At 45.2% G+C, this 27,260-nt stretch overlaps 1 protein-coding gene across 1 annotated transcript in view; it reads left to right on the top strand.

The window, feature by feature from the left end:
- The window catches only part of LOC119176900 (uncharacterized), a 29,993-nt gene extending 18,521 nt beyond the window's left edge, over positions 1-11,472 (top strand). The window contains exons 4-5 of the mRNA XM_075878049.1: positions 10,449-10,578; positions 11,308-11,472. Coding sequence (XP_075734164.1) covers positions 10,449-10,578; positions 11,308-11,393 — 216 coding nt within the window. The 3' untranslated portion in view covers positions 11,394-11,472. The remainder of the gene's footprint in view (positions 1-10,448; positions 10,579-11,307) is intronic.
- Positions 11,473-27,260: the final 15,788 nt, after the last annotated feature.

The raw sequence follows: 27,260 nt of genomic DNA, 5'->3' as shown, positions 1-27,260 counted from the left end.
TCTTTTCTTTGCCGCTGCTCGGTAGCAGCTCGTGCACAGGCTGGGCCGGCTCGTGCCTTCCGGCGGGCTTCATGAGTCGTAGCGATGCCGTCAGCGTTCCTCTTTTAACAACGTCTGCGTTGTACTGCGCCTTAGCAATTCCTCGTGGCATTATCCCCCCTCTCAAGCGGCATCGCCCCGATGCTTGCGATGAGGCTGTTCAGTACTTTTTTTTTTTTTTTTTTTGTGTGTACAAGTTTGTAAAAATGAGGTTGCAGTACGTCAAGGGATTGGGGTGGCTAGGTTTGGAATCGGTCGTAGTACGGTTTCATCCGTACAATGTGTACACGCTCCGTGGGATTGCGTCGCCTCGGATGCAGGTGGCCTGCAGGCTTGACTTCGTAGACGAGGTCATTGTGTCGCTGTACGATCTCGTAGGGGCCAAAATACCGGGAAATGAGTTTTTCGGAGAGGCCTCGTCGTCGTACTGGAGTCCATATCCACACTTTGTCGCCAACGTCATATCGCGTGTCAAGTCTTCCTCGGTTGTAGCGGTCGGCATCGATGCGGTGTTGGTGGCGTATTCGGTATCTTGCTAACTGGCGGGCTTCTTCCGCTCTTTGTAGAAAGTCGTCAAGATCGGGGGGGTAGTCATCTTGGTCTATTGGTAACATAGCATCCAGTGTTGTGGTAACAGCACGACCGTAAACTAGTTCAAATGGGGTGATTTTGGTGGTCTCTTGCACAGCCGTATTGTAGGCGAAAGTGACGTATGGTAAAATTTCGTCCCACTTTTTGTGCTCGACATCCACATACATGGATATCATGTCTGCTAGAGTTCTGTTAAGGCGTTCGGTCAGGCCATTGCATTGAGGATGATATGCAGTGGTTTTCCTATGAACAGTGTGAGTCATGTTGAGCAGGCACTTCAAAAGTTGCGCCGTGAAAGCCGTTCCGCGATCGGTGATTACAACCGTTGGAGCGCCATGTCGCAGGACTATTTTGTGTACGAAGAATTGGGCCACTTCTGCCGCCGTTCCTCGTTCCAAAGAGTCTGTTTCGGCGTATCTAGTTAAATAATCAGTGGCCACAACGATCCATTTCTTGCCGAGTAAAGATGTCGGGAAGGGTCCAAGGAGGTCCATTCCAACTTGGCGGAAAGGCGCTTTCGGTGGATCTATAGGTTGTAGAAGGCCCGCTGGTTTAGAACTTGGTGTTTTTCGTCTTTGGCACTCGCGGCATGTTTTGACGTAGTGTTGCACTGAAGCTAGTAGCTTGGGCCAATAATAATGGAGACTGATCCTTGCAAGCGTTCGCGTCACACCCAAATGTCCAGATGTGGGCTCATCGTGACACGCTCGAAGTATTTCTTGTCGCATAGTTGCTGGAACGACAAGCAGGAACTTTTCGCGGTTGGGCTTGAAGTTTCTCTTGTAGAGAACGTTTCCTCGGAGGCAGAACGATGCGAGGCTTCGAGAAAATATACGGGGTACTTGTACGTCAATTCCTTGCAGGTGTTCGATAAGCGGGAGTAATTCTTTGTCTGTACGTTGGAGTTCGGCTATTTGAGTGGTTTCGACAATTCCTACGAACGGAAAGTCGTCTTCTTCTGATGGTGGTGTGTCTGTAGGAGCCCGTGACAAACAGTCGGCATCGGTATGTTTTTTGCCAGATCGGTATACCACGGTTATATCGTATTCTTGCAGTCTGAGGCTCCACCTTGCTAGTCGTCCGGATGGTTCCTTTATGTTCGCCAGCCAGCAAAGCGCATGGTGATCGCTGACTGCCTTGAATGGTCTACCATATAGGTACGGCCGAAATTTACTGATGGCCCAGATGACGGCAAGGCATTCTTTTTCCGTGGCCGAATAGTTTGTCTCTGCTTTTGTTAGAGTCCGACTGGCATAAGCTATCACTTTTTCTTCACCTTTCTGCCACTGTATTAGAACGCATCCAAGGCCGATGTTACTGGCATCTGTGTGTATTTCCGTGTCGGCTGTCTCATCAAAGTGAGAAAGAATCGGGGGGTTTTCTAACCTCTTTCTCAATTCGTTGAAGGCGCTTTGTTGCTCGTTTTGCCACTGGAAAGGCACATCTTCTTTCGTAAGTCTCGTTAAGGGTTCTGCGATCTTTGAAAAATTTCTCACAAATCGTCTATAGTACGCACATAGACCTAGAAATCTCCGTACTGACTTTTTGTCTGTTGGCACCGGAAACCTTGCGACGGCGGTCGTCTTATCAGGATCAGGGCGAACACCTTGGGCGCTGACGACATGCCCAAGAAAACGAAGCTCTTCGAAACCTAATCGGCACTTCTCTGGCTTGATTGTCAAATCTGCCGAACGGATTGCCTCTAACACTGACCGAAGGCGCTTGATGTGCTCCTCAAATGTAGCCGCGAAGATGACCACGTCGTCTAGGTACACTAGGCAACACTGCCACTTCAATCCGGAAAGCACAGTGTCCATCATGCGTTGGAACGTTGCCGGCGCACAACAGAGACCAAACGGGAGAGCCTTAAATTCGTAAAGTCCGTCCGGGGTAACAAAAGCAGTCTTTTCGCGATCACGTTCATCAACCTCGATTTGCCAGTATCCACTTTTCAGATCTAGTGATGAGAAGAACTTGGCACACCGAAGTCGATCTAACGTGTCGTCGATGCGTGGAAGGGGATATACATCCCGTTTAGTCACAGCATTCAGTTTCCTGTAGTCGACACAAAACCGTAGCGTGTTATCCTTCTTCTTGACAAGCACCACGGGAGATGACCACGGGCTGTTAGAAGGCTGGATAACATCATCTTCAAGCATTTCTCGTACCTGCTTCTTGATGACTTCCCTTTCCTTAGGGGAAACACGATACGGGTGCCGGCATACCGGCCTGGTTGTCTCGTCCGTTATGATCCTGTGTTTTGTAATGCTCGTGCGCCGTACCTTTGAACTGTTGGAGAAACAGCTGCCAAATTCCCGCACGAGGTCGTATAGCTGTTGACGTTGAATCTCTGAAAGATTAGGATTTACGTATATTGTGTCGCAGGCATCAGATGGAAGTTTCACATTCGGTGACGTCGTTTCAAGACTGCATATTTCTGTCACTTCACAGAACTCATGAAGAAACGCTATTGCCGTCCCTTTTGCGATGTGCTGGAATTCGTTACCGAAATTCGTCAAGAGGATGTCTGTGCACCCGTTTCGCAGCTGGATAATCCCTCGTGCCACACAAACGCCTCTTTTCAAGAAAACATCCACGTTGCTCTCCGCCACACCCTCGTAGTCGCTGAATGCATCATTATGCACGAGAACCATTATACTGCTCCGTGGCGGTACAGTCACATCATCGTCGACGACGCGCAGTGGAGTGGTACATCGTTCATCTGATCGTGCTACCTTTAAAGCTTGCTCCGTCGAAAAGGACACGCTCGACCTCTGTAAATTGATAATCGCACCATTAGCTTGTAGGAAATCCATTCCCAGTATCACTTCCCTCGAGCACACAGGTAGGACGACAAAGTCACCGACGTAAGTGAAGCCCCGTATCATGACCCTTGCGGTACATCGGCCGGAAGGGGTTATGAGGTGACCACCTGCAGTACGTACTTGAGGTCCACCCCATTCGGTCAGAACTTTCTTGAGTCGCTTCGCTAATTCGTAACTTATCACAGAATAATCCGCACCAGTATCGATCAAAGCATTGAGCTCTAGTCCGTCAATCACCAACGGCAAGTCTGAAGTAATTTTCTCTGTACTGCACTCCTTTACCTGGAAACAGTCGTCGTTATCAGGCTCGTACCGCAGTGGAGGATCTTCATATCCCAAGTCGCCAGCGGCCTCGCCTCCACAGGTCGCCCTCTTCAGTTTCCCGGATTTGGGCTAGGCGAACGCTGCCTAGACGTGCTTGGGAAGGGACGTGGGCTAGACGAGCGGTAGCGCATAGGGGATGGTGAGCGTGGTTGATGACGACGAGGCGGGTCAAATTCCCGACGTGAGCATAGGTATTCTTCAATCTCGGAAGGTCTTTCGCCGTTTCGCGGACACGGTGCATTGATGGCGAATCCCCTAAGACCAGCTTGACGATATCGGCAGAATCGGTACAGGTGGCCAGCCTCTCCACAGTGGAAACACAAGGGCCTACGTGTGGCATCTCGCCACACATCGCTCTTCCGTGGCATCATCTCTCTCGCACGAGGTGGAGTGCGTGTTGCCTCTACGATTTCAGGCGGGCTGCGCATTGTCTGCACATAAGTACTTGGTGTCTCGATCGGCGAACAGTGCGGAGTAGGTCGCCTGAGCACCTCGGAGTACGTTACCGCCCGTCGTGTCGCTGGCACATCACTCCGCGGCTCCCGCATGGCCTGTCGAATTTCATCTCGGACAACTTCAGCAAGAGACAGCTCGGGGGTGACATCAGGTGACTGCAGTTTCCTTAATTCTTCCCTGACAACAGACCGGACGAGCTCGCGCAATGTGTCAAGATTATCCACGACGCCTGCTGAGTAGACTCCTGCGGATGCACCGGCTACGTCGCGGTTGTACTGTCGGGCTCTCTGCTGAAGCGTCGTTTCGATGGTTGTTGCTTCCGACCGAAACTCAGCAACAGTACGGGGCGGATTGCGGATGAGTCCCGCGAACAATTCTTGCTTTACCCCGTGCATGAGGTGGCGCACCTTCTTGTCTTCCGTCATGCCAGGATCAGCTCGCTTGAAAAGGCGGGACATGTCTTCGATGTACATCGCGACAGTTTCGTTCGTTCGTTGAATCCGTGTGCGGAGAGCTGCTTCCGCCCTTTCCCGGCGATCACTGTTGGCGAACGTACTCAGTAGCTGCCGCCGAAACTCTTGCCACGACGTCAGAGATGCCTCGTGGTTTTCGTACCACACTCGTGCAGAGTCTTCCAACGCAATGTAGACGTTACGCAGCTTGCCTTCCTCGTTCCACTGATTTAGATTTCCCACTCTCTCGAAATGCTCTAACCAGTCTTCGGCGTCCTCGTATGGGTCACCATGAAACACCTTTGGAATGACCGGTTGGCTTACGATGAGTTGTGCCGGCGTAACTTGGCTCGTCATGGTGGTGGCGGCGCTTGTCTCCGTCACCGATGCCCTTGATACAGAAGGGAGTGGCCCAAATTCTGGCAACTCTCCTCGGATACGGCGGCTGACTCGTTGGTGCACCGGTGTAAGCTCCACTGGTTGCGGCTGGTCAGTGCTTGGACTTCGCTCTTGCGTGGGGCTCGGAATCATGTACCCCGCACCTCCACCAGAAAATGTAACGGATATAACAACCTCACAACCGGGACGTCCTATTTACAAGGTTTAATAAGGGCGAACTTGTGCCCAAAGCCAAAAGAACTACACAGTAGCTGGGAGAAAGCAGCGAACGCTCGTCGTCCTCTTCTTCTTCTCTTTTCTTTGCCGCTGCTCGGTAGCAGCTCGTGCACAGGCTGGGCCGGCTCGTGCCTTCCGGCGGGCTTCATGAGTCGTAGCGATGCCGTCAGCGTTCCTCTTTTAACAACGTCTGCGTTGTACTGCGCCTTAGCAATTCCTCGTGGCAATATATAAAACGTTAAGAGAGGACACTTCCATGCATAGCCCCTGCGGCTGATCTGGGTTCGCAGAGCTAAAAACGGTCGTTAAGAACCATCGCAGCCTCAGAGATGGAAGACTGCAGAAAAGGACGTCTCGAAGGCTATTTTCTAGCAATTAGAAATACTGTACAGTCTCCAAGACCACTTCTACGTGCGTGCTCGTCTCTGAGGCCATACTTTTTTTTTGTCACGCATCGTTTGCATGCATTGATTATTTTGGTGTCAGCTGTACCACCAGAGCGCAAGCACACTATGCCACTGTGTGTCTATGCACACATTCTAAATGAAACATGATAATAGTTGAAGTGAAAACATTTAGCTTCAAGTGATATTCTTGGTAAGCACATTTCACCTTGGAAATATTTAATGAACTTGGGCACGAAGAGATAAGTTCACTGCATTGCAAGACACAAAAATACAGCTGTCATATCATGAGTACAGATTACAAACAAGAAATAAACTTAAAGGCCTCATTATAACAAGACCCACAAAACAGTAAAACTGCAATAAATGCACACAACTGCATATACAGTGCACAACGCAACACTGCAGTAGTTGCCACAGCTCTTCACTGCAGCATGAAATGAACAAAAAAATGTTGGCTACGTTTTTTTTTTTCGCCTTTGCACAAATTTTTCCTTATGCACTTCACATCGCTCTTTCGCGAAAAAGCACAAGCAGTTTCCGCAGCAAAAACAAAGCAAAACAAACAAAGCTAACAAACATATTTCTAGATTCACCACTTCTCCTTTATTGCGGTTGTTAGAGCTTTAAGCAATTTGTGAACGCCACAGGTAATGATACTACACATAACTGCACTTTTTACAAAATTTCCCTCATGCAGTGAATTCAAATACATGTATCGGCACAAGAAAAAACTAACAATGCGAACGGTGACTCACTTTGTTGAGCCAAGAAATATTTTTTCCGCGAACGTGCATGACAGTATTCCAAACAGTGATTTCTTCTTCTTTTCTTTTCTTTTTTTTTTCGTGTGACGCAATCCCCGAAAATGATACGCGAAGTGAAGAGCACAAAAAATCTCTCTGCACCGAACAGCACAATGCGAGAAATTTTAGTTCAAGGCTTCAATGACGAATGAAACACGCACTTTGCAAAGTAATGATGGCTTTCGTACTTAGCAGTAGCCAAACTGAGAGGCAGACGAAACAAGCGAAGACCACGACGCACGCCGGGCATGTTATCGCAAATCTTTTGTCACGTCTCCCTGCTGCTGTCCGTACTTCTTCATTGTCTTAAATGCTCATGAACAGGGAGCGTGACAACGTTGCCTTCGCGTCTACTACATGTGCACTTCTCTCACATCCAATTCATGACAGATCCTGTGCGACCATGTAGTACTAGCGAGGCGATAAGACATGATAAGAAAGCCACAATCGCCGTGGCAGAAACACGTAAACGCATAATGCACTAGAAAAGGTACTGTAGTAGATAACTAGTACGTGCATTTCCTTGAAAGCAGTGAGTGGTGTGTTGCCATCTTAGGGGCGGAGTGAAGCTGCGTAGCACCGCCGCTTTTGACCAGAGTGACCACTCTTAATTTTTATGTTACTCTATTATGGCCGGAAACCCTACTATAAATAAATTACGAACATTTCTTTCACGACGTCATTGGTGAGGCCACCAAATACAGGGAAAGGAAAAAAGGTTGAGAGAAGGGTTGTCACAGAAGCGCTCTTCTCCTACTACTATTCGCATTCAAGCGGAATGCTCTCATGTCTTTTTTCAGGTCCGCTGGCCGCTTGGGCGATGCGCCTATACGTAAAATTTTGTTTACCATTTTTATAATTTTGTTCGTATATTCTTAAGTGGTGAAAGTTAGGGTTACTGAGCCAAAACTTGATCGGCACAAATGAAATGAACTTATTTATTGCAAGGTTGTTTTATTTAAAAATTGGTCATATACACGTAGTTTATTGGGACCACTCTATACAAGCAGTTTACTTTACAGTTGGCATACGGGTATAATGAGCAAACAATGAACACAAAATATCCAACCCAATGCGAAAATTATCAACATAAGCGAGTAGAACACGTCGTATTTGACTCAATCACGTTTGTTATGACAGCGCGCATAGTTTTCTTGCAGAACTTCAGAGGCACGGAGAGGCTTGAAGCGATCAGAAGTTTTCAGAGAGAACGTCGCTGCAAATAGTGTTTTGGCAAGTTCACTTGTCCTCGTGAGGGCAAGAGCGTCGCCTTGACAAAAAAAGTTCACTTGCCAAAACGTTAGCTCCAGCGACATTCTGTGTAATAATTTTTAGAAGCATTTAGCTCATCACATGTACTTAAGTCACAGTTTTACAACTAAAAACTCAAACCCCAATGCATGAATTTATAGAACAGGAAGGAGCCTATAAATACTTGACACTAATTTGAACTACATGCCAAATAAAGGAAACAAAACCTATGTAGCCCAGCCAACACGAAAATAAGCCTTTCATTAAACGCATTTCTTTTTTGCAGCTGCTTGGCTGCAAACTTGACCAATTAGTCTAGCGACAATGCACTTTTTTAAGTCCAGTCAGGCTTGCAGAAAACTGCCCGTTTACTTATGTACTCATGCAAAATTAAAACACCTGCTCGAATATAGGGTCCAAATACTTGTGCTCCCCCGTTCCAACAAGGAAATCTCGAGACACTCGCGGAAGTGGACGTCCCCGGGTTCACACACCGCAGATACACAGACACAGACAAAAAAAAAGTGTTGCCCGATTGAGCAACCTTCGTCGAATGCATGGTTGACTTGCTCGGCGTGACTCACTGCGGCTTCCGTTCTCAGTGTCTTTAGCTGGTTTACGAGCGAGAGGGCGAGCGGAGAGCTGGGCGGGTTTACGAGTGAGCGGGATAGCGGAGAGGGCAGCGGAGCACGACCCGATAAGATAATTCTCTTATCGGGTCGTGCTCCACTGCCCTCTCCACTCGCCCGCTCGTTTGTAAACCCGCACAGCCCTCTAATATCTTTCCCGTAGTTGGCACGCCAACCGAGCGAGATATTCATGATGTAAGATAACTGAGCGTGATTCAATTTCCAATATCGCTGAGTGAGGGACGAGAAGGAGCGCAGGCAACCGCTACGAGCATGCATGTTCCCTGAAACCAAAACTAGTGCTGAGTTTTCGTGGCCTCACTGAGCCACTGCGCGGCCACTCAAGCAGCCTTTCAGCAAAGCGAAACACCATATTGCATTGCATTGAAGGGCTGTGCCCTCCTACTCAGGTCCAGCATAAAGAGCTTGATTTAGCCAGGAAACCACTCATACTTTGTCCGATTTCTGGGATACAGCCAACGTTTACACAGGACCTCGTCAAGAGTCACGCTACCCTATCTCTTCTATGCAATGCCACCACGAAGGAAGACGTTTCATTGAAAAACTACCAAATGAATGCTGTAGTACAACTTCTATTGCGCTGACGCCTACTGAAGCCATGTGAATAACATGTTTTGAAAGTTATGTCATGTATTGTGCATTTATTTTGCGTTACTGTTTATGTCACCATAGGATAGCACCATTGAGTAACTCTAAGGCTGATTTTTAGTTTTTTATGTTGTCATTTCTTTCTCTGCGCGTTTCCCCTGATATATGAAACCAATCTGCTCGATTAAAGTGGTTCTAAGTCAGCGCTACCTTTCAAATCTTTCTTGTCCTTGCACTCATAATACTTTATAATTGTTGTGGTTTAATGACCCAAAGCCACCACATCATTATAAAAGACGCCGTACACGATGGCTCCGGAAATTTCGACTGCCTGGGGTTCTCTAATGTGCACCTGAATCTAAGCACACGGGGGCCTCAAGCATTTCCACCTTCATGAAAAATGTGGCCGAGATCCGATCCCGCGATCTGAGGGTCAGCAGCCGAGTGCCTTTGCCACTAGACCACCATGGCAGGTTTTGTCCTTGCACTTCGTGCTATTTTTGGGTTAACTGTGATTCCGAGTGACGCCGTGGTAGAGGGCTTCGGAAAGTTTCACAATCTGTATTTTTTTTTTTTCAACGTGCATTGCCAACCTACAGCATATGGGCCATTCGTCTCTACCGAATTGCGACCACGTGACCGGAGTTGAGTCCGCATCCTTCATGTTAGCAGCCCAGCACCGTAACCACTGTACCATTGCGGTAGACGACAGCTTGTTATATGTTTTCGCATTAACTGCCCCTCGGTTATTTTTGCTAACGTTCGTTTTTTATTCTTTGTTCGACATCTCTCTCCCCTAGTGTTGAGCAGCCCTGTCGGTCACGTCCTTTGTTTTTTCCCGCATATCCCCTTTCTGTTCCCTCTCTCTCAGTTTATTGATTTAACGTATGATTGATTGATTGATTGATTGATTGATTGATTGATTGATTGGTTGATCGATCGATATGTGGAGCTTAGCTTTTAACGTCTCAAAACATCATATGATTATGAGAGACGCCATTGTGGAGGGCTCCGGTAATTCGTACCACCAGGGTTTTTTTAACGTGCACCTAAATCTGAGCACACGGGCCTACAACATTTTTGCCTCTATCGAGAATGGAGCCGCCACAGCCGGGATTCACCCCCGCAACCTGCGGGTCAACAGCCGAGTACCTTAGCCACTAGACCACCGCAACGGGGCTTAGCGTTTGAGGTAATCGCGTATAATTTACTAGTACCTAATTTCACCTTTCCTCGAGGAGCACTTGCAAAGGACATCATTTTGATGTAATCCTCAAGGTCAATGTGGTGAGTCTATGCTAAATGTTGCGTTAAGCAGGGGTTCAGTTTTCCATAAGTACGTCTATATGCATTTTTTTTTTATTTTGAAGAACGTTGACGCCCCTCAAAACGGTTTTACGGTTATCTCTTCCTTTTCTGATACTCCTCACCCCCGCTCTCCCTGAAGATCGATCATGTCGGCAAGCCGTCCTGGCAAGCGCAAATTAAGGGGAAAAAACTGTGGACGCTGAAGCCCGTTCCCGAGTGTTACTCAACATGCCACGAGCTTCAAGTAGTTGTACATCCGGGAGAAATATGTGAGTCCTCTCATTTTTGCCGTCTGTTGTTTCTTGAAAGTTTACAGCGTGCCCGGCTGAGCCCTCATTCTTGGGGAGGGGGGGGGGGGCTAACTTTAGCAGCGCTATCGTTTAGCTACGCTGCATTCTATCAAGCCGTTTTGCCAGGATAATCGAATAACCAAGTTAGCAGCTGACCAAATGGGGGCGTAAACTCCCCGGTGCAAGTAGGCCGGGAATAAAGGCCGCGTTACCATTCGCATTACTAATGCTGATCCACAATGACAGACTGTTATTAGTGTTGGGAGACAGGAGAGTGCTCAATGCGGCAAAAACGCTAGAAGTCTTGTGAGGTGTCGAGTTTTTCTAGCTACATTGTACTGCAACCGAAGCTTGCAATTCGTTGATTTTTTATAAGTGCTTCCAATAAAAAAATCACTCTTCACTACGTGAGTGTATAGTTTGTAAATTCGAAGCTATTCTTGAAACAAAAAAAAAACTGAAGGAGATGGAGACCCTGCTTCGTACAAGCCACGTAAGATGTTCGCAATGAATAAATAAATAAATAAATAAATAAATAATAAATAAAACAAAATTTGTGTCTCTGAATATTTCAACTCAGCGCTCTTAAAACAAGCATTTTTTTCGCATTGCATTTTAGTGTCAATATGGGTAAAAGAACATGTGTTTTTGTTCAGCAAGGCTGTTACATACAATGTTAAGTAGCTTCTTTTCTATTTAATCTTTCAGTTGTTGTGGACTCCAACCTGTGGTACCACAAGACGGAGATTCTCGGCAACGACCTAAGCATTGCGATCGGTTCGGAGTACGACTAATGCGATCGCCTTACTTTACTTCTTCAGTGTCGTCACGGGTAAAACAAATGACTCTAATAAAGAAAATGTGTGAGCTTGATCGGTACCCTTACGGTTAGAATTCATCCCTGCTTTTTCAAGAACATGATTTTCCTGACGAGATGACGACCTCACAAAAAATATTAACAAATGTTTGCGCATGGGTCAATATTTCTTCACAAGTGAGGGCTGAAATACGCGTAGTGACGAATATTCATAAGTAAGAAATATTGAAGTCCTAAAGATATGTGTGCTTAACAAGGGTACCCGATGTCACTGGCGCCACGCTGATACTTTTTGTAGGAGTTTTCGCTCACGGTCAAGAAGGGGTGGTGCCAAAATGTCTACCTTGGGAATGGGGAGGGACGGAGGAGTTAAGAGGGCAGCTTTGAAGGAGCGTGCCATAGAGTCAATACTTACCCCCGAATGCAGAGATGTTACTTGGCTCGCGACTTCAACTTAACTTGAGCAAGTCGGCGCGAAGCAAGCAGCGGACTTCAAAACGCCCAAGTCAGCCTTCGCGTTTCATAGATGGTCAGGCTGTCTTGCTTGGTCAAGTCAAGAACGAGCTTCAAAGCAGAAACACGCTGCTCGCCTGCTAACGAGGGTAATAATGAAGTTGTTCGCGTAAGGCATGCATTACACCAAAAAAAGACCCTACGTTTTAAAATAACTATAAAAACGAAGGGCCACAAGCATATTCTTGCCATTTTATGGCTAACGAGCGGCATGTGGTGCCTGCCACCACAGCGATGCGCAGTGTTGCTTCTGTAAAGCGTTCGTTGCCTGCTGGTTTTAGTGGCCACCCAAATGCGGTGCGTTCCTCCACAGTTGCTTGTTTGGAGGAGAAACAAGCATCGCGTTGGGTTCTTTCGTCGTTTTTTTTTTTTTTCTCAAACGAACGCCATGGCATGTATATGTGCTGACCTGGCTCACGAGGTGACGAGATTTTCACGGTATTTGCCTCTGTTCGCCTGTGTGCATGCCTGTAATGGGCTAGGTCGCACTTATTATGAAAAAAAAAAAGCAAGCTCTGGGAACAAATGTGATTCGTATCCTTTTGTTGAGCTTGGTAAACAAGAGAAAAAGCGGGGGTCCGGACATTGCCCTCAACAGAATTCTGTCTCGCGGGGTGCAGCAATGTATCGCTGCACGATGGTGACGCGCATAAAAAAACCTGTGATAGGGGCACCTCTTTTTTTGTGTGTGTAATTTTACGTAGCGTTGTGCTACAAGCGATGCCTTTCTGAGCGAGAAACAGTGCCCTAGACGGGACGACAGGATAGACGAGGCACACGGACACAGCACCGAGTCAATTTTTTTTTTACCGAAAGAGACAGAAAGTGTCGTCGTGTTATAGAAAAACAGAAATAGCCTTTGCGGTTACGGAACACTTCAGCGTTGTCGACACCGGGGCTATTAATACGTACGTGTGTGTAGTCGACACAACCTGTAACGCAAGGGAACTCAGCCACTTCATTACAGTCCGCCGGCTGCGGAAAGCGCACCAGCATCGCGTACAGGTGCTTTGCGATGAGTAGCGTAGCTTTTCCGACTGCACGGCACACTGTCGACTACGGAATGCAGACGAAATTTCCGGTGAGTGGTTGGAATGTGCCAGCGCTGTAAAACCTGAGAGCCATCAGTAGCTGTAACACTGGATGCACGGGCTGTCTTCGCTTGTCCCCACTTTCACGGAGCGGCAACATAACGAGCAGCTGCCCCACGGCATTCTTCATGAATCTGTACCTAGCGTGGAATTGTTGCTCGTCGTACAATTCCATCGGATTTCCTTGGTCACGTAAAGCGGTTCCAAGAATCTTCGGCAGGCAGTGCGCCTCAAAAAATGCTACGCTTATGGTGAGGCAAGCAAACTCAAAAGCGGCCACCTTTCACGCGACGTCCATTCGAGAGGTGGCCATGTTGGAATAACGCGTGAAGTCGCTTTCAAGCAATCCCCGCAGCTGACTTGAAACTTGTCCTGACTTCGACCGAGCCAAGTCGCCCTCAAGTCGCCCGCAAGTTCGAGAACGATTTATGGTGACCGGCAAGACTGTCTTGAGTCAAGAACGAGTCAAGTACGAGTCAAGTAACATCTCTGCATTCGGGGGTTAGCCTTTCAGAGGGTGGGCGAGGCTAAAAATCGCAGGAAATATACAGCCCCCCCCCCCTCTTGCTCATGGCGTATCCCCTGTATCATGGGCTTCCAGGATTTCTTGCATTGCCAGTACATTCGTCATCCTCAAGGCTGGAGTGCACAGGCGTACAGCAAGGAGTGGTACGTCAAATGTGTAGGGCTGAGGGCAGGGGCGATGGCAGAAATATTTTACGGGGGGGGGGGGGGGGAGTTTTACTTGAAGGGGTTGCCGGGCGGGCCCGCAGATGGGGTCTAATGTTTTGAAGTCAATATTTCATGGCAGAAAAAAAAATTTTTTTGGGGGGGGGGGGGGCGACACGTGCCTGGTATGCTACCCATTGGCTGCGCCACTGGCGATGAGAACAGTTTTCCTCTGACACTGAATCGCATACCTATCGAATATAGTGTGAGGAGCAAATCTAATCGAATTGTTTTTGAACACTGAATTTGAGTTTTTACAGTTGATATAAAGGGATGCTCACAATTCTGTATTCATAATTTTAGCATTAAAATTACTGAAGAGGCTTCAGCAACAGACAAGTCGATTATTCAGAAGTACAGAAATCTTCGTGGAGGGCGAATAACTTTCGTATAGTCAGTGAATTGTGGAACCTTAAAGGAGGCAGACTGCCGCAATACGTAAGCTTACATACGCTTCATGTTTATACTGTCAATAAAGGCTTAAATTTATTGTACTTTTGCTCAAACTTGGTGCTTCTTGGTGCAGTTCACATTTCAAAACATGATAAAACTATACAAATATTACACGTATTTATGAATAGCGGCTTCTATTCCATTAAGGGGGGAGTCAATCAGGACCACATGCGATTCAACAGAGAGGTTCTCAAGTGTTTGCAAACCTCTGCAAGGGCCCCTTTGTAACGTGTGTGCATTTTAACTTCGTCTCAATTCGTTCTTGCAGCTAAAGCAGAGCCACTACACCAAAATACGCTTATCATTTGTCCCGAGCTTCTCTCCATGAAAGTATACTTCATAATTATTACGGTCCATTAGTGGGTGTCTGGTTGCACTCTTTTGTAATCTCCCTATCTATGGGTATCTATTCAGCGTTATCGAGGTGTGCAACTACTTTGTTATCATGTGCCACTATGTCGTCACGACATGAAGAAAGATTTGAGAACAAAATTATATTACTTGCCTGTCATTCACTGTTTACCTAGTGCGCTAGTGCCCTTAAGTGGCGTTTATGCTAAAGGAAAGGGGGTTTATTCTTTTAAAGACGATAGTCTTTCTTGGGGACCTTCAACGCAAAAATTTTGATCCGTCTGTCTGTACATTTGTCTGTTTTTCCACCCTTAACGGTACCGGGTACTCTAAACGGCACCAGCCGATACCCCAAACGGCCGACCCCATCTGCAGCGCCCACCAATGTTGCTCAAAATTCAGCGTTCATACTTGTGCGATTGTCGATTAAAAAGCAATTATTGCGCATATCTGAGGCACCATAACAACACGTATATGATCTGCATGCATGTGCGTCTTTTACTACAAAAGGCGTACATAAGTAATTCTAAGGACCGTAGCGTTTATCACGCTGCGCTGACCATGCAACGCTTGCACGAAAAGACGAGTGTTTCCAACGCTTTGCTAAGACGACATGGTGGTGGCGCCTATCCGTCACGTTGATTTCTACACCTTATCACCTCCGAGAAGGACGCGCACGCCCGTCTCGACCACGCAAGGTTTTCCAAGAAAACTGCCAGATGGCACTCATGTCTCACGTGTGACGTGACTTGATGCGCTCGTTCGCCTCCGCTGCACGCTCGAGGCACTCTAATACAGCGCCTCCAGAAAAACATTCACCAATTTTCTGGCACAGAACATCAAATAAATGTTTTGTTCACTCTCTCCACATGCAAGACTATCGTCTTTCGACGACATTTGCAGATTAACATGCAGATACGAGGATAATTTTTTAATGGGTCAATCAGCTTGTTTATCCATAGAGACAGTGACGCTGAAATTGCTCAACGACTTCAAGGCAGAAGCTGTTTACTCTTACGAGTTAAGACATTTAGGGCATCGCAGGCATTTAGGGGAATATGGTAGGTGGCATAAGAACTATTTTCGAGGCACCATCATTCATCAGTATAGACCAACTAAGAAAAACTACCAAAACAAGTTAGGTCATATGTTATCATCGACATCGTGTGCATGATAGTTCCACAATACAACGAAAACAGACCCCAGAAGACACATTGTGTCGTTTGTGTCTGAAAACTGCGTGAAAGAGAAAGTTGCGTAGAGGTATCAGTGTGCCTTGATCAGAACACTTTGCGTCGGACGTGCTGCAGTTTCTTTAAGGGCGAAGTATCTTAAGGCCGAGGCTTGTCCGTCCACGTCCACGCTGTTCATCACGGGCAGATGCGTGGATGTGAGATGGAAAAATGTTGAACAATAGGCTAATATCGATCGTAGTTGTGACAACAATATTGAACACCTACAAGCACAAACCCTTTGTACTCGTCAGCAACTTCAACGTGCACATTAGTCACCTTATGAAGTAGCTTTGTCGTCGACTGTCACTTTTCGCTGTTGGTATATAGAAAATGTTGCTAAGTGGAAACATATGTGTGTATGCGAACAAAAAATAATTAACAATAGACAAGAACTATCATAACTGGGACAAGCAATTTAAAACACAAGCACAAACCCTTTATTAAAATTTTCAAGTGAACTTCGGCGACTTTGACCGTATCTATCTATCTATCTATCTATCTATCTATCTATCTATCTATCTATCTATCTATCTATCTATCTATCTATCTCTATCTATCTACCTATCTATCTATCTTTCTATCCTTCTATCTATCTATCCTTCTATCTATCTATCTATCTATCTATCTATCTATCTATCTGTCTATCTGTCTATCTATCTATCTATCTATCTATCTAATTATCTATCTATCTATCTATCTATCTATCCGCCTACGACTTTTGCCTCTTCTGGCCGTTTAGATAATGGGATAGATACCAAAATTGCTATGGCGCGCCTTGACTGTATAATGAGCATAAGTGACTAGTCATCACATGAAAGTAGTGGTATGTATGTCGTGAATGTCATGATGTACATGTCAGGATCTTGCTGCTCTTGAGGTGGTTTCGTTCACATGACATATTGTAAAACTGGTATGGTATGACATGACTGCATGACGAACGTAGATGACAGACCCTAACGTAGAAATCATGACATACGTGTCATGTAAGAACGTGACTACATGCTACACTGATATAGTGTGCTTGCGGCTGTAACGCTCGCTTTACATATACCAAATTTGGTGTTCCGTGACATGTATGGTTGATGGAGGTATATGACTGGTGCAAATGTGATATTCATAATATGCGTGTCATGTAAAAAATGACTACATGCTACACTAAGAGCATGTTCGAAACCGTGTCGATACCTCCACATATACCAAGTTTGGTATTACGTAGCGTGAAGGGACGACGAACAGAAATGCCATGCGCGAACATGATAATCATCACATCGATGTCATGTACGGCATAATTTACATGCCTACCACTGCTGGTGCTGGTATTGATTGAGTTATATGTGGGGTTTGACGTCTCAAAACCAGGATATGTTTATGAGAGATGCCGTAGTGGAGGGCTCCGAAAATATTGACCTCTTAGGGTTCTTTAACGTGCACCCAAATTTGAGCACTCGGGCCAACAACATTTCCGCCTCAATCAGAAATGCAGCCGCCACAGTCGGGATTAAATTCCGCAACCTGCGGGTCATCAGCAGAGTACCTTAGCCACTAGACCACCGCGGCGAGACTCTGTTGCTAGTATTGCAAACGTCAGTGTTGCCATCATTATGCGACTATAAACAACATATATACTTCCGTATCATCTACATACGTGATTACTCATAAAATTTCTACTTGTGTTTACTGTGTATTACTTCCGTCCACTACGGAACATTGTGCTGATTTGAAAGGGACATTATAAACCTCCCTCATTCGTGCTTCGCATTTCATCGATTCTCACTATACGTGGGATCTGCCCCTTTTTTTTATTTTTTTTTCCTCAAGGGTCCCTAACAGAAGGGACATTACATGAGGGGTCGGCATACAAGAAGAGGGGGCGGGGCGGTAACAGGTACATTTGTTTGAGGACTCTGGATGAAAACATTTTTAAGTGACAAAAGGTACCACTTAAAAGGTTTCGAAACATTGCCAAGTACACAAAATATACATACATGTCATACTAGGGAGATGACACTAGAAACCATTATACAAGAAATAGCATGGCAGGTCACAGTTCAGTTAGCTATTACAGTTCAGTGATGGTTGTCAGGGAGTTTTTAAAGGCTTCTGCATCCTGAATGCTAACAATGGTTTCCGGTAGGGCGTTCCATTCCTTAGCTGTCCGAATGAAGAAAGATTCTGCAAATGTGGTAGTTTTGGGACGAGGGTAATGTACTTGCATAGTGTTGCAACAACGATCAGAGAAATGGGGGCGTTGGGTGACGTAAATGCTGGATGGGGATGCGTGATAGAATTTGTGGAATAATGCGAGCCGCGCAGTTTTTCGGCGTTGATTAAGGGGAATGAATGCGGCACGTTTCTTTAAGTCTGTTACACTGGTGAACGATGAGTAATCGGAAAAGGCGAATCTGGCAGCGCGGTTTTGGATGGCTTCTAGGTTTTGGATGAGATAATGCTGATGTGGGTCCCAAATTGCTGCGGCGTACTCCAGTTTGGGGCGTATTATTGTGGTGAAAGCTAATTTTTTTAAGTGGCTGGGAGCAAACTTCAGGGTTCTTTGGATATAACCTAAAGATCTACGAGCTGTTGAAGTGACGTGATTGATGTGGAGGGTCCATGATAGATCACTTGAGATATGTATTCCAAGGTATTTATACGAGCTAGTCAGTTGTAGAAAACTGTTATGTAGGGTGTAGTTGTACACTAACGGATTAGTACGTCTGTGAAAAGACACTGATCTACATTTGGAAATGTTTAAACCCATCTGCCACTTGTGGCACCAATTTTGAACGGCTGTTAGGTCTGTTTGTAAAGCTATTTCGTCTTCATGACTAGAGATTGTTGCGTAAATAACGCAATCGTCGGCGAATAATCTTATATTGTTAGTAATACAGTGTGGAAGGTCGTTGATGTAAATCAGGAAAAGCAGGGGGCCAAGTACTGTTCCCTGGGGAACACCGGAGAGGACGGGAGAGATTTGAGACCTGGCTGTATTTATGACGACGAACTGTTTTCTGTCAGTGAGAAAGTTATTAATCCAGGACAAGACGAATGGGTCGAGGTTAAGCAAAGAAAGTTTGGTCATAAGGCGGTGGTGAGGAACTTTATCGAAAGCCTTTTCAAAGTCAAGAAATATGGCGTCAGTTTGGATGTTCCGGTCAAGATTTGTGTGCAAGTCATGGATGAAGGCAGCAAGTTGTGTTTCACACGACAGGCCTTTACGAAAACCATGTTGGGAAGGGTGAATGAAGTTGTGCTGTTCGAGGTGATTAATGATGTTGGTAAATAAAATGTGCTCCATAATTTTGGATGGCACACTTGTAAGCGATATGGGCCGGTAGTTATATGGGGATGCTTTGTTGCCATTTTTGAACATTGGAGTGATTTTAACGAGTTTCCAATCACTCGGTACCTGTCCCTGTGAAAGTGATTGAGAGAAGAGCAGCTGAAATGCTGCGCTAATTATCAATTGTGTATTCTTTAATATTTTGCTGTTGATGTTATCAGTTCCACTTGCAGATGAGAGTTTCATTTTTCTAATTACGTTACTTATTCCATTTGCAGATATTTCAATAGGTGACATTGGCTCGCTTATAATAGACTCAAGGGTCTCTCCGCAGTTCGTAAAAAAGCTATGTTCACGAGTGAAAACAGAACAAAAGGCATGGTTTAAGGCATTCGCCGAATCTACGTCACTGAGCGGTTTGTCATTTGTACCGGATAAGGTTATCGGCAAGATGTTTCTTGGGTTTATTGTTTGCCAGAATTTTTTAGGGTTATTTTTGAGCATGTCTGGTAGTGTTGTTCGAAAAAAATCGCGTTTCGCGTTTTGAATGTTAATCGAGAAGCATCGTACGGAGTCGGAATATTCTTTCCATAGGGACGGTTGGTTCTGTTTTTTGGCACGTCTGAACAGACGTTTTTTCCGGTTTATCAGTTTTTAATCGCGTTGTTAAACCAAGGGGCGGATGTTTTGTTTTTAATTTTTATTCTTGGAATATATGCATCAGTTAGTTGGTTGAGTTTTTCGACTAGCAACTTCCAATTATTTTCTATGGTGCGCTTGTTGAATCCCTGCTCGTACGAAATGTAAAATTGTTCAAGTTCGCTGTTAATCTTTTCATAATTGCCACGACCGTAGAGTTTTATCTGCTTTGGTGTAGGCTTATTTTCTGGAAAAGTAAAACTGAAAGAGGCAAGAATAATTTTGTGATCACTTATTTCTTTAAGGTAATGGAGAGAATGCAGGCTACTTGGATCCGACATTAGAATAAGGTCTAATATATTAGAGCTGTGTAATGTTTCTCTGGTGGCATGAGTTATTACTTGTGTTAGTTGGTAGTTATCTAAACAGGCTAGGAATTCGCCGCATTCACCGCTGCGAAGGGAAACGTTGTTTGACCACTTTATGGACGGATAATTGAAGTCCCCGCAAATTATGAACTTTGCACGGGGATACATTTTGTGTAGTTTGTCGAGAGTGTCGTTAAAGTTGATGTTAAAGTTGGGCTCTGATTTGGGGGGGGGGGGGCGGTAACAGACACCTAGTATGATCAGCCCATGGGAACTTTCGCAAGCTAACCAAAGGGCTTCCAGTGGACTGGTAATGCTAATAACGAAGTGACGGATTGTATGTTTAACAGCGATAAGCACGCCACCACCTCGACCGGATAAACGGTCCTGGCGATGCAATGCGAAATTGGTTAGATATGAAAGAACTTCAGAATCTTTGATGGAAGGTGAAAGCCATGTTTCTGTCAACATCACGACGTCACAATCAGATGATTCAATTATGGTACATATTTCGTCGCGTTTCGGCATGATACTTCTTATGTTTGTGTAGAGAATAGAAAAGCTGACGTCATTTGCATGTTTGGCGGGGTGATTCTGGGTATGGCGAGAGGGTGAGGCAACTGGCGATACATTTACTGGGATGTGAAATTGCTAGCTGCCGCGTGGAAAAATTTTTTTGACTTCTTTTCGGGTTGCATCATTTGGGTACGATTTTTTCCCGATAACTACCTTCTTGTAACGAAGCTTGAAAGGGCCGCCGTGCTCACGTGCGAAGCGTAGAAGCTCTCTCTGGGCAGTGCGGGTAGCGAAACAATAATTCTGACCTACACTGTTTTTCTTGTCAGTGACTTCAACGTAGACATTATGGACCTTAAGACCTTACATTGTCATCGACTCTTTATATCTCCTTGTGTAATTCATTTTACAGCGTTCGGGCAACGTGTGGTTACTCACCCATGCGAGGCTCAGAGCTTCACCCAATCGTCATGACTTACTTCGTAAAGACACGTGGAATTTTTATTTAAGGTATTATTTTCTTTGGAAGTATTATTGCAGATTTTAAGAGGTCACAGAAAACCGCCACTTTTAACCCTGTAGAAGTCATTAAAGATATAACGATATCACAATATTGTGAGATGCATCTATGAATACATTCAAGGTAAGACATGTTTTGGGCTCACCTTTGAGTTACTAATAGGTGGGGTGGGCCTTTGCGAATACACTGTGATTCACATATACAAATGCACTTGACCTGTTTATCTAATGTGTTTTCTGTGTTAGATCTTTTAACAAATTCAGTATAATGAACTGGGTTACTGATCTTTGTTTTACAATTGCTGACCTCGTAACTTCATGCTTCGTCATTTTTTTCTTATCTTTAGACTTGCCACTAATAAGAATTTCTGCAAAATCAACCAAAGCTATTCATCAGAATTGCTCTTAACTCTCAAATATGCAACAACTGCATTACCATTGGTCCATCCAAAACGAACCATTTTCATTGGTTCTCATTGAGTATGCGGTAAAGCGCTGCCGATATACTTATAAGGATGGGTGTGGGAGTAGTAGGGGGGGTTGTACTGACACGTTTTATTCAAATATTGACGAAATTTTTGAAAAAGTCTTAACTTCTCAGGCGAAAGTAACAGCAACTCATCTTTACTATGCCCCCACTGCAGTGTACTGTACAATTGCATTGATCCCGACCTAATATGTAGTGTCCCGCGACGTCTTCGTTGGTTTACTTGCATAGAACCTCTATCACCGACTTCCACCTACTCGCCGTCTTTTCATGAATCACATCTCTTTAATGTGACGGCGACACCGTACGTCACTGCGATAAATCCAACGCCCAGTGGCTCAATTGCGAGTGTGCACTGCATCCTCCAGCGAATATTCATGGCATATTTACCTTGATTACACGACTTATTGAGGTCAATTTGCACCCTTTAGTCTACTGCCTTTCAGAGTGAACCATCATATCTACATCTTTCCATACACTTCACTTAACGTAGTACAGCGGCTGTTTGTCTAATATTACGTGTCGCGTCACCTGCCGGAATATGATATACCGAGTCGTGTTTGATCAGATTACGGACTTTCGCATTCTGCATGGCCCTACGTTGTTTTCCGGAAGATAGAGTTGCTGTGTCGCTTTTAAATCAATATTGCTGTTATTAACAAACTCATTACTCATTCTTTATTTATTATGCTATTTAGGATCAAAATAGCGTCTTTCCGTAGTTCACAAAGGCTGTCGAAGGGGTTTCATGTGTTTCCGTGACCTTTGGGAAAGAATTATTTGAAATTTGATTACGATGGACGCCTTGAATAACGTGATCTTTTCGTTTCGGGTCATAAAACACCATAAACTATCATTAGCTTATTGTTTTAAGTGCGAGAAACCTCAAAAATGTAGTGTTAGTGATTGCCAAGAACGTTATCTTCACTAAACATTTTTTCCTCATTATTTTATGTCTTTTACTCGATGTGTGTTGGTCTTTCCGTAGCAGATGCATCTGCGTGCACGTTGTTCCCTCCTATTTTCCCACGCGTATATGGCTGCTCTCTCATTTTTTCCTTTATCATTTTCATCAGTTTTGACAGAAGTGTGGTTAGTCCAGACGATTTAGCTCCCATTACAAGCTTTTCTTTGTCTCTTTTGTACATTGTTCTCTGAGTAATACTAACATAGGTGCAGAAAAATTACTTTCTCTTTAGTAACACTTGCTCGCAGATTACTGCTGCAGCACAAGGCTTAAGCCGCACTCAAGAACAACCTGTTTACCACGTCGGAAGACCAATGTCTCAGCCTAAGGAATTCAAACAAACACGCTCGTGTAAGGTTGCCCATTTCATTAACCCAGGCTCTGGAGAGCACGCCGTGGCCACCAGCTCGGCTTAAATCAGCCACAGGGGCGTAGCCAGGAAATAGCACACCGCCCCCCCCCCCCCCCAGAATTGTTTTCACTTTAGCATATAGAGGAATTCAAAAGGGTGCCCTCTCTAAAATCAAAGAGGTGCTCCTCTCCCCGAAAAAAATTTCTGCCTACTCCCCTGATCAGCCATGTCACCGCGTGCACGAGTTTTATATAAAACATCATGTTGACGACAAAAAAGTGCGAAAACTAGATTAGGCCGTAAAATCAACTAAAGAAAGAGGAGCAGCGTGATCCGTACATGTGCCGTTTCCCGCGCAAAGGCCCTGGAGAGCAGTGCTTGAACAACGGCGAGCATTTAGCGTCGGCCCGCTGCCACACAGTAACTGCGGATAAAGACACTTTTCACAGCATATAGGCTTTAGTTTTCTTGAGACTGTCTCCTCGAGCAGTTCAGGTGCGGCCATGAGACGTTGCAAACACTTTGAACTTGCCAGTCAATGTTGATTGGAGTCTTACGCTTGGAGCTGACTCTTATGAAGTGTCTCGCTCAAGCTACGCCGTTTTACCGCGTATGCGAGTGTGTCGTCAATGGTAGAGCGAGTGCTGCCAGCGCCCTGATGCAATCATAAAGTATACAAAAGCAACATAGTTGAGTTAGGTTTCTAGCGTCCTCTCCTTCTTCTCCTCATTTCTCTTTTGGGATGCTATCACAGGTAGATCTTTTCTTTAGATACTACCATTACAGCACACGTGCTCAAAGTGTAGGAAGTCTTACGGAAGTGCCACTTTTGTTTCTTTAATCATTTGCTATTTCAGGAGTTTTGGCTCACTACTCTTGAATCAACAGTGTTCAAATTTATCTTAAACGGCCGGCACAATCGTTGTATTTCTAAAGCGTTTTCCGAGTTTTTAACTAGCACTGTATTGCTTCTTGCTGTATGTTGGAACACAATACTTACTTTCTTTCTTTCTTTCTTTCTTTCTTTCTTTCTTTCTTTCTTTCTTTCTTTCTTTCTTTCTTTCTTTCTTTCTTTCTTCCTTTCTTTCTTTCTTTTGCGTCATGACGCTTAATCTCTGGACATTATGGAAGTGCTAATCTGGAGAGACGGAGAAATAAACGTTTATTTCGAGACAGTGTTCTAAGCGATGCCCGATATCACGCTAAGGTGGGAGGGTTCCTGGACTTAGCCAACTTGACCTTGGCGACGAGTTGTCACTGATCTTCCAGGTCCTCGAGCACGAGCTCGGCCTCCCACGTTTCGATTACGCGGTTATCGTTTGTCCTTTGTGCTTGGTCCCACTCCAGTTGCATGTCGTGGTTTGCATGGCACTGGCATTCCAGGAGCAAGTGGACCAGGGTGTCCGGTACGCTGCAGAACGGGCACATGTAGCCATGCGTCGTTGGGTAGAGGCATTGCATTAATGTTCCATGAATGTGCGTGTTGCTTTGCAGGCATCTGAAGATCACGCTTTCTTCTTTGTTAGTTTTGGATGGGGTGGAGGGTACAGCCGTCGCTCCAGTTTGTAGTGTTGAAGTAGCGACGAATAGGTGTTTTCTACAACCTCCATCTCTGCAGCCACGGATCGGGTATCCCTTGGTCCCAGGGCAGCCCGTCCGGCATCCTCGTGAGCAGCGGCATGGGCCGCTTCATTTCTTTGTAGACCCCCGTGTCCAGGAACCCAGATTACGCAGGTATATCGAAGTGGAGAGCTTCGCCGTTGCAGGATGCAAATTGCGTCGGCTGAGGCGTGGCTCTTCGCATATTTCCGGCAAGCAGTTTGCGAGTAAGTGAAGATCATAGCGGCTTCTTTACATGGGCTGGTGGCGAGAGCAATTGCTGCTTCTTCACCTGCGTTTGAGTTGCGTGCCTTGACCGTGGCCGGTGCCAACTTTCGGCCTTTAGAGTCTACGACGCTGATAGCGTACTTGGTCCTACGTGTATACTTGGCCGCGTCGGTATAGCGGGCGTCCGGGTCTTGCTTGAATTTTCGTCGAATAGCTTCAGCTCTAGCCTTTCGTCTACCTTTGTGGAATGTCGCCCTCGTGCATGTTGCGTGGGATAGGCGCGATATATAGGGACTCTCGAAGGTCCACCGGAGTGCGGGTTTTTTATTTTTGGTCTGCAACCACAGTGTATGACTCGCTGTAGTTGAGATATACCTTGAATTTTATGTTTTAGGCAAATCAGGAGTGAAAAGTCATTTGGTCGAGTATTGTTGAATCACATAGTTCTAATAGTACATATATTATATATAAAAGTGAGCATATTTGTGTGCTGGGTGGCAAACCGGGTCCAAATGTCTGCTAACCTCACAGCCTTCCTATTCTCCCACTTTCTATGAGTATATCTGTCATGACCCAAGTAACCGCCCCCATATTTTAAAATAGTAATGTAAGGCATGTGCGTATGTCATGTCATTCTTCTTGGTTCAAAGTGAAGTGAAAGCACCTTTGAGTTATAGCGGAATTTTAATTTTAGTGGGCCGCAAGTGATAACTGGTAAAAAACAATAAGTATTTACTGTAATTGCAGTATTTAAGCCCCTATAACAAGCTTCGAAGGTTTTCTAAATTACTAATCAATGCTGGGTAATATCTTCAATTAACCTTGAAGTGGGGCATCACGGCATTGCGGATTTTATTTGGATAGTTGTTTTCACGGCATAGCTAAAAACTGCACTGAAATCATCTTTACAGGGCTTTACAAGTGCCCTAATATACGCCTAATCATTCATTTCGAATACCTCTAAATTGCGAATAATTTAAAATTTTGCCGAAACGAAATCAAATACCGTAATATCTGTTCGATTATTCGAAATTCTCGAATATTCGCACGTGCTACACTTTTCATGATTCATTCGCTATCCACGGGGTATAACGCGAAACTCACGCTGGCTATTTTATAATGTAATGCATCGACTGCAATTAAATATCAACATGGTTGGGTACCTCAACGTTTTCCGTTACGCTGACGGGTGGCCGAGTCATCATTGAATCACACTTCTTCTCCTCGTCTTTAGCTTCGGAATCATGGAAAGGAGAAGCAAGCACTCTGTCCGTTATCTGCTCAGCATGCATGCACCCACTACAGACAAAACATACTCCTTGCATATTACATTAAACCAGCCTACGGTCAACTTCCGGGCCGGTATCTTGCCCAGACTCCTCTCGCTTGCTTACTTTCTTACGATCTTTCATTTACACCAGGACGTTACTGATCATAGCAGGGGAGGGTCACTATTTGAAACACAAAGAAAATGGGAAAACAATTACTTATAAATTGAATAGGATAAATATTTTCTTTTAGTTTCAATATTATAATTATTGAGATTTCACGCCCCAAAACCACGATACAATGATGAGGGACGCCGTAGTGGATAGCTCTGTAAATTTAGACCTCGAGGTCTTCTGACTTGCGCCTAAATCTAAGCATAGAGCTCTAGCATTTTGCCTCGATTGAAATGTGCCCGCCTCGACTGGGATTCGAACCCGCGACTTTACGATTAGCAGTCTGGCACCATAAACACTATAGTGTTTCGGGACAGTCTGTCCTGATTCTGGTCTGTTTAACAAGGTCAAGAATGTAAACCTGCATGTACTCATATATTCGGTTCACAGGCATCTCTTAAGCATGCCCATATCCAACGCGCCACAGACTACATACACGTCAGGAATATTGTATGCTTAGGATAGCGAAATAGACACGTGGCTTCAAGTAAATATTTGACCACTGCCGCAACATGAACTCGAACTCGCACTCCTGCATCGATGAATACTTCAGAAATTCAAAATACAACCGCTGTGCTTTGGCAATGTCCAATGTTTCGGACTCCACAGGGAATATTACAAGAGTGGCTTCGGTGCATATATTTTTGAGACCACCTCCTGAATAGCAAGGAACAGCAGAATTATGGAGCGCACGTCCCAATGAAATTATAATATCGGGGGGTTTAAGTTACAAAACTACAATATGATGATAAGAGACGTCTTACATTCACTATCTTGTGATCCCTAACGTGCACTGACATCTGACAGTACACGGGCCTGTACCAATCGTCTCCATCCAAACGCACCACTGCAGCCGGGATCAAAACCACGACATTTTGCGAGCAGTGGAGCACCGTAACGGCTACACCCTCGCAGTGAACTGCACCAATGGAACTGCTCGCCTTAATGTGACATGTCTTGTTGCTGTTAGACTAGGTTAGTTCAGCTCAAGAAGAAAAAGACAATTTTTATTTTTCTTAGCGCAGGGCAGCTCTTAGCTGAATCCCTTCACTACATTGGAAACCTTCGTAATAAA

This window comes from Rhipicephalus microplus, chromosome X (assembly GCF_043290135.1).
Source record: "Rhipicephalus microplus isolate Deutch F79 chromosome X, USDA_Rmic, whole genome shotgun sequence".
Lineage (NCBI taxonomy): Eukaryota > Metazoa > Arthropoda > Arachnida > Ixodida > Ixodidae > Rhipicephalus > Rhipicephalus microplus.
The sequence above is the reverse complement of the archived record's forward strand: the minus strand, read 5'-3'. Positions and strand labels throughout refer to the sequence as shown.